Source organism: Gavialis gangeticus, unplaced genomic scaffold (genome assembly GCF_001723915.1).
Source record: "Gavialis gangeticus isolate Ggan-Ray unplaced genomic scaffold, GavGan_comp1, whole genome shotgun sequence".
In the NCBI taxonomy this organism is placed as follows: Eukaryota; Metazoa; Chordata; order Crocodylia; family Gavialidae; genus Gavialis; species Gavialis gangeticus.
The window spans coordinates 97,399,795-97,407,999 of record NW_017729024.1 but is presented as its reverse complement, the minus strand read 5'-3'; the positions used below and the strand labels follow the sequence as shown (position 1 = coordinate 97,407,999).

The window sequence follows — 8,205 nt, the reverse complement described above, 5'->3', positions numbered from 1 at the left end:
AGAGCACTTCAGCTTGCCCCTCCTCTGACCCCATTCTGCTGGCAAAGGATGTGTATTGCTCTTTGACATAGAGCACCACACCCCCGCCTTTCCTTCCTTCTCTATCCCACCTGTAAAGCCTATAGCCCCTAACGCTAACTGCCCAGTCATGGGATGAATCCCACCATGATTCTGTAAGCCCTATTATGTCTGGGTATGAACTGGCTATTCTGAGGGCGAGTTTCTCCTGTTTGTTCCCCATACTACGAGCATTGGTATATAGGCATTTAAGGCCTTGCCTAGCTGCGTGTGCCACCCCCCGATTGGGAGACTGTCTGGACCCCTGTTTCTTACCTGGGCACTCCTTGCATTTGTCACCTGTCTTGCTCGGGTGGTGTCTCGTCTTCCTGCGGCCCCCTCCCCCGGCGAGGCTAGTTTAAAGTTGTTGGATCAGCATCAATATAAAGAAAATTGATTCCATCAGAAATCGGCCTGATGTAGCCGATAAATGCCCCAGTGCAACACGTAGGCGGCGAGGAGCACAGCTCGGCAGCTTGGATAGCTGCATGCAGTTGGTAAGTCTGTTGTGGTGGAGGGGGAGGGGTATGGGGTAGCAAATAAACGCTCCTGGTGGTGAGGGAGGGGCTTGGGCTGCCCAGCCAGGGCGGGTGCAGGTCAAAGCCACAGCTCGTCCAGGGAATGCAGGGCAGGGGTTCTCCTGCTGTTGTATGCACCCCAGGAGGGCACAGGGGGATCATCAGTTACCCCCCCCGTGCCCTTCCAGGTGCGCGCAGCAGTGGGAGGCACCCCACTCCCTGCCCCCTGATGAGCTGTGGGTCCAGCTGCACCGCACTGCACCCCGGTTGGGTAGTCCCAGCTCCACTCCTCCCTTGCCTCAGGAGCCTTAATATGCCTCTCTACACCCCTTCCCTCCCCTTCCACCATGACAGACTTACCAGCTGGATGCAGCTGTATTGGAAATTGGATCAGTATCAGCCGATATGCCTCCTTAAAATCGGCTATCGTATCGGACCCCAAAATCTCTGTGATTATTTTGTTTGTTAACATATATAAGGCTTTGCATCTGAAATAGAAAATGCCTTGTACTTGGCTAGGGCGGTGGTGAGGTTTGTGGTAGCCTTTACTCAATGAGGGAGTCCATTCAACAGTCTTGTATCATCCCTTGCATAGGCTACCTCGGCTATTGCTGTACTGAGTTTCATTGTGCCAGATAAATTAGTTGTTTATCAGGCTTAATCCTGGAGCACTAGGGAGTTTTTGAGACTTCCTGGCCCCAGGTCATGGATCACTTTGAAGATAACAATCAAGACGGAATTTGATTTTTAAATTCTGTAGGAAGTCAGTGTGGAGAGCGAGTTACAGGTTCAGTGTCCTTACAGTAGGCTGTGACAGTGCCGAAATATGCTGTGGCATTCTGAATTAGTTGTATCCTGAAGAGCACAGTGCACTTCAGGCTCAGATACATGCTCTTCTCTGTATCACAGGCAAAAAGTGATAGAGGCATGAGTAACCTATAGAAGAATTTGTAGTGGATTAATATTTTTCCCATACCAAAAATTCTAACGTTCTCTGTGTCTATATTAGCAAACAGAAAATGGAATTTTTCACGTATCCTTTATGGGATCCCTGCTTTCTTCATGCTCTAATTTGTATTCGAGAGTGTGAGAACTTACTGTAGATTTTATTTTCATTTTAATATTGACTAAGAATATTTTTAAATGGGAAAAAATATAGGAGTACATTAAAGTAAGTTTCAAATGCTAGTATGTTCGTAGAAAAGCAGCTTGGAAGTTTGTATTTAGTAGCAAGTGTTGGGGGTTGGTTATTGTTTTTTAAACAGGATTCTTAAATTTAAAAAAAGTTTGTGGAGGGAGGAGTAGTTTATGCAAAATGAACACCTTTTGCAATTGAAAAAAATATCTTTTTGTTTTAGGGCTTCCCCTCTGTGCCTCATATTTTCTCCTGTATTATTTTGCAGTGAAATGATTGTTGTAGAAACTAGCGTGATGTGAGAGAACACAAAATCCTGATTCTGCAGGATCAGACGATATAGATTGTGAGGGGACCAATCATTTTTAATGTCTCATTTTGTAAACTGTTAACATGATATAGCTTACAAATTTTCCCAGTATTTAAAGATGCCCCCTGCCACTTCTGCCTTGGAAGAACCTGAGAGCAGTGCTTCAGTGTTCCTTGAAGATGGATGTTAGCTGTCTGCTCTGCCTAATTGTCTGTCAGGCTTCGTATTGGGGACAGGGTAGGTCTGTGAATAAATGGGAAGATGAGGCTCTGCAGTGGTCCTGGGCTTGTCAAGGATGCCGTATAGACATGTACTTCTACATGTAATTGTTTATAGATGTTATTTCAAAGAAATTAGTGATCATATTATTGCATATTATAATGTGACTGAAATTAAGAATTTGTTAATGTAACTTAATATTTAGAATCCGAAGAAGAATTTTATGATGCTCCAAGTAGTCCTGTAGAGGACATGCCATTTTTTGAAGCATCATCTGGCTCCCTCACCAGAGCGAACAGCATGAGAAAAAAAAGGTTACATAAGCACGACTCACTGAAGAATATGACAGACCTTCAACTGACATTTGAAATACCTGAGGTATGTCTCGTTCTGGTAAATATATACTACTTATAAATGTGCTGTTTCACCTTCACCGTTTTGTTTGTTTGTGTCACTTCTAGGATTCCAACTATTCTGCAATCCTTATTGATATGATCATTTCCTGTTTCTTCAGCCCAAAAACATCTCAGAGTACTTTCTCCTACTTTAACTTGCAACTTTTTGCTTTCCAAATATTGCTGCAATCATTTACGGAGCTTTTGCTGCAACTTCTTCCATCTGAAAGAATAAAATTATATTTGAATTTGTTGTTTGCTGTATGCAAACTCTGATGCAGCTGTTTTTTACAATGTCTCATAATTATCACTTGCCTTATATTGTTCTTTTTCTTTAGGTCTTAATTCAGTTGTGTCGTCTTGATGATGATGATGATGATACTGAAAAGCCTGTGTTGCAGCTAAAAGTTTTAGGATTAGGCACTGAGCTTAAACTAAGAACGTTTGATATGTCTGCACATGCTTTTCTTAAAGAAGTCTGTCTCTTATGTCCAGAGTACATGGGTAAATATCTGCTTTATGATCAAAAATTGAGTAATATCATTAAAATGTTAAAGAATTCAACTCTTGGGAAGCCTGTCTACTTTCCTGGTGTCAGGTAATAGCCATTTCTGTTCCTCAAGCACATAATTAATATAGACAGGAGGAGGGGGAGAAAAAAATCATGGGGAATATTTCTTTTACATTGTCATTCATAAAATCCTCTATTTCTGAGCCATATTGAATTTAACATTACTTCCAGAAGCAAGCTCTCATGAACCTGATTTATGCTTGTAAGAGACTTGATTGTAACTGTAGTGAGAATTGCATTTATATTGCATGTACCACATATTCTCAGTGGTGGCAGATGACAGAACAAGGAGCAACCGTCTCAAGGTGCAGCAAGTGATGTTTAGATTAGATATGAGGAAGAATTTTCTCATTAGGAAGGTAGTAAAACACTGGGAGAGGTTCCCCAGAGAGATTGTGGAGTCTCCATCCTTGGAGGTTTTTAAGACTCTGCTAGACACAATGCCTTGGCCTGGATGATCTAATTAGGGATGGTCCTGCTTTGAGCAGGGGGTTAGATTAGATTATCTGAGGTCCCTTCCAACCCTAATTTTTTATCATCCTGTATCTTGTATTGATAGATTTAGTGATCATGAAAAAGATGGAGTCTGTATGCAGCCTGGTTGCACTGCTTTTGTGCAAAATCTAAAACTTCATTGACTCAAATAACTTGAAGGAAAAATTTGCAAGAAAACATGGCTGTATTCAGTTGTATCTGGTTTGCAGTTGAGTTCTGCTTTGGTTCATCACAGTGTGGTTTTACCTCTAAAGCATAATGATAAAAATCCAAATGTTGCCATTAACTATTTCAGTGCTGCTACTATTAATAGAAAGGCCTAGTTATTTTGGGGCCAGTGAGTTGCTACTGATCAGATGCACACAAATAAAGCTGAAGGTCAGGTTTATTACTATGTAAATGTTTTTGTACATGATCAAAGGACTTGCAGACATCTGTAATTATTTGCCTTTTCTTGACAGAAAATGTAATATGTGTCATTTCAGATATATTTTTTTCTTTTTTAAAGATGACGATGACAAACCTGTTTATATCATTACAACTTTGGATAACACGCAAGATGATCTTCTTACGCTGGAGTACACAAAGGTAAGAAAACCAGAAAGTTAACTTTGATTCACAAGCCTTTAGTAGTAGTACTTAGATGCATATTTTCTTGAATTTTTGTTAACTTTTATATACTAGTCTCTAAAATACTGCTTACATGTACAATATTAAAAAAAATCCATTTCATAGTTACTTTTGACCTGTGGTAAATAAATGTTTATTTCAGTGAATTTTCTGTGTGAGGCTCGCAATTTTTTTATTTATTCTCTCTTTTTTTTCCCTCTCTCTGTGGGGGAATAGGCTGATATTAATGGACCAGAGCTGAAAACTACTTATAAGAATATTTTACAGTTGTTAAAGGTATGACTTTCATTTGGGGTATGATGCATACTTTGATTTGTATACTTTTAAAATATACTCCCAATAAATATAATTTCTTCTAGGTAAATTTCTCTTCCTTGGATGTTCATTTGCATACTGAAGCACTTCTGAATGCTATGAATTACCTAAATAATCTTTTACCAAAGCAAGAGACTAAAGTAACAGAAGAACTAGCTCAAGAAAAAGAGGAGGAGAAAAAAGATGTCCTTAAGAAATTAAGTAAGATTTTTTTCCTTCTTTTGCTCTGCCTTTTATCTCTTCCTCTACCTAATTTATGCTCTCTTTAAAAAGGTAGAAGATAATTTTAAGTTCTTATTCCTAATTTTATGAAACACTGTGAATGAGTGAACTGACGGCCTGTGTGAAATATTAGGTTAGTGAAGGCCCATTTAGGCTTTGCCACATTACTCAAAACATATGACAGCTGCCTCAGTTGTACTAGTGAAAACAGGTTGCTGATACTAGAGAAAATATTTCTTTGAAGATGTAGGAAAAGTACTTGGCTGGAAGTAGTCAAGAAGGAATAACATATTGGCTGCAAGTGGGAGAGGAAGAATAACTTTTTGCATTCTCCAGTTCTAGTGAAAAAGAGCTCTAGCAGCCCCTGCCCTGTAGGGGAGTATGGAGTACATGGGTGGCATGTGTGAGGGGGCTGCCTGGGCACTAGGTCCTGGGAGCCAGCAGGGGAATGAGGGGGCACAGGGTGCATACAGCAGAGTCCTTGTGGCACTTTGCATGGGCTGAATCCTGCCCAGGGCCACCTGTGTCCACCAGCCTGGCCCCAGCCAGCACGCACAGCTTACTGATGGGGCTGCTTCTAGTGTGGCTGCAGCCACTTGGGTGTTGCTTGGCTCTCCTCACTCTCAGCAGCGGCCCCTCCTGCTCCTGCTGCCCAGCTCTGTCAGGAGCAAGCTTCAGCTGGGCTGCTCCTGCCCTACCACCTGGGGCTCAGGCTCTGGCTCCAGCTCCTGACCACCTTCCACCCACTCCACCCATCAGGTGCAGGTGGTTCGAGTGGGTGGAAGGCAATGAGGAGCTTCAGCCAGGCAGCTCCTGGCCCATCAGACGTGGTTCCAGCTACAGCTTCCAGCTGCCTTCCATCCACTCGGCAGGCAGAGTGGGTTGAAGGCAGTCGGAGCTAGAGTTGAAACCCTGTACAAGACAAGGAGCTGCTGCTGGAGATGAGGGGGTTGTGGGCGTGGGCTGGCACATGGCGTAGGTTGCTCCGGAGAGGGCTTAGCCCCAGGTGGATCACCCCCCCCCACCCCCGGGGTCCAGATCCAATCAGTTGGCACGTCACATTTAGCCTGTGTGCTGTATTTTGCCCATCCCTGCTGTAGAAGAAAATTAATAATTAGATGCATTTGTCTCTGTGAACCTAGCTCTTCAGTACCATTCAAAAATAATTTACACTGTCAGTGGTTCTAAAGAAAGTTAAAGGTTCTGTATTTACCATATTTTCTTGCACACCTCATGCCCTCAAATAAGATATACACCTTGTTTGGGGAAGACAGAATGAAGGAAAAAGGATTATCTTTTTTTAGTCATGGCTTAATGCTGGACGTGCAGCAGGGGCAGAACCCATATTTTTTAGCATTGCTTGCCCTCCCTTTGCTGTACAGCTGCTGCCATATTGGGTTAAACCTCTAGGTTTAGCTGAGCAACTAATGCTGAAGAGCAGGTACTGCCCTTGCTGCATGTGGAAATCAGCTTAGTTCAGACATGCACATGCAGAAGACAGTCTGGTATTTAATGCATTTTTACCTCAGTCTTCATGAATAAAGTCAGTTACCAGATGACAAGTGTAACTGGCAGCAAAGATCATGGAAGGAGACAAACAGCTAAGAGTTTGTCTCCCACAGCAGTCCCATTAAGGACTACATAAACATACTCTAAGGTGGATACATAACTAGTTGCATCATTGTGCTCAACAAGTACTCATTAATGATTCAATGTCTAGTTGGGAGGAAGTATCAAGGGGGGTAACCTAGTGATTCTGTCCTGGGCCTGATATTGTTTAACATCTTTGTTAATGTTTTGTACAATGGGATTGAGTGCAGATTTAGCAAATATCATGTAGATAATGCCAAATTTAGTGGAGCTTCCAGATAGTCCAGAGCAGGGGTTCCCAGCATTCGTGCCCAAGGGCACATTCAAATTTAAAAGAAAAAGCAGCAGGCGCCAATGTGAATATTAAAGTTTCAAATTTAGTTCAATCTGATCATCTCATCCATTACTTAAAATTGCATTAGATCCGCAACTTCAAAATGCAGCTTCCCTTTTACTTGGTATTCTTCTGAAGTTTTATCCATGTCACCTGCGGGCACCACATTGGGAACCGCTGCTCCAGAGAGTAGGACTAAGATCTAGAATGACCTAGATGGACTGGAGTAATGGTCCTCAATCAGTTGGATGAGATTCAACAAGGACAAGTGCGAAGTTGTGCAGTTGAGACGGAATAATTACATGCAAAAATACAGATTGGGGAAAGATTGGTTAGGGTGTGGTACTACAGAGAAGGGCCTGGGGAATATAGTGATCCACAAGATGAATATGAGCCAATAGTGTGCTCATTGCAAAAAACCAAAAACAAACAAAAAATTAACAAAAATGCAGCATATTGGGTTCTACTAAAAGGAGTGTTGTTTTCAAATCAAGAGCAGTGGTGTTAGTGCTCCATTCAGCACTATTGAGATCTCTTTTGGAGTATTTTTATCCAATTTTGTAGAAAGATGTGGACTGCTTGGAAAGAGTCCAGTGGAGAGCAGGAAAAATTATTAGACTCTTGGGAAGCATGACTTATTAGGAAAGGCTGAAAGAAGTAGAATTATTTAGTCTGGAGAAGAGAAGATTGAGGTAGGAATTTGATAACAGTCTTTATATACCTGACAAGAGTTTATAAAGATGTTGGAAACACTTTTCTCTGTGGCTCTAGGGGATAGGACTAGAAGCAGTGGTCTTAAACTGCAGCAGGACAATTTTAGGTTGGAAATTAGGAAGAATTTTCTGAGGGTAGCTGAACGTTGGAACAGGCTTCCTAGAGAAGTTTTGGAATCACTATCCCCATGAAACTTTCAAGAGCAGGTTACACCAATATTTGACTGAAATGGTTTGGTCAGGGATGATCCTACTTTTGAGGAGAGGCCTGGACCACATGGCCTCATTAGCTTCCTTTTACTTCTACTTTCTTTCTTCTACTTTTCTGTAGTCTTGTGATCCTACGTCAGTTTTGGATAGCTTATTTTTGGGAAGAAAGTTGCACGTAGCAAGCAAGTAAATGTAGTTCTTGAGTAAAAACTAATGCCACATTGATGAAGTATTCAGTAAGTTAGTTGACTGGTGGCTGCTCTGGAGTCCAGTTGAATCCCTCTTTTCTGGTTTGCTATATATGCCTGTCTGACTTGCCTATAAATGTCACAGATTCCTGATGTCAGACATTGTGTTTGTAGATCAGTGAGTCTGTCTTTTTAGATTCAGGAAAACCTTCCACAACTTTAAACCTGGCAGTACCCCTGGTTTAGAACCACTGGTGTGGTCCCTTAGCTTGCTTCAGTGGTTGTAAGATGGGGTACTGCCAC

General features: G+C 41.8%; 1 protein-coding gene across 2 annotated transcripts in view; it reads left to right on the top strand.

The window, feature by feature from the left end:
- VPS13A (vacuolar protein sorting 13 homolog A) overlaps positions 1 to 8,205 on the top strand; it is a 222,156-nt gene that overhangs the window by 86,467 nt on the left and 127,484 nt on the right. For both annotated transcript variants that reach the window (XM_019517426.1, XM_019517427.1), the window contains exons 26-30: positions 2,445 to 2,617; positions 2,973 to 3,138; positions 4,209 to 4,288; positions 4,547 to 4,606; positions 4,690 to 4,846. In XM_019517426.1, coding sequence (XP_019372971.1) covers positions 2,445 to 2,617; positions 2,973 to 3,138; positions 4,209 to 4,288; positions 4,547 to 4,606; positions 4,690 to 4,846 — 636 coding nt within the window. The remainder of the gene's footprint in view (positions 1 to 2,444; positions 2,618 to 2,972; positions 3,139 to 4,208; positions 4,289 to 4,546; positions 4,607 to 4,689; positions 4,847 to 8,205) is intronic.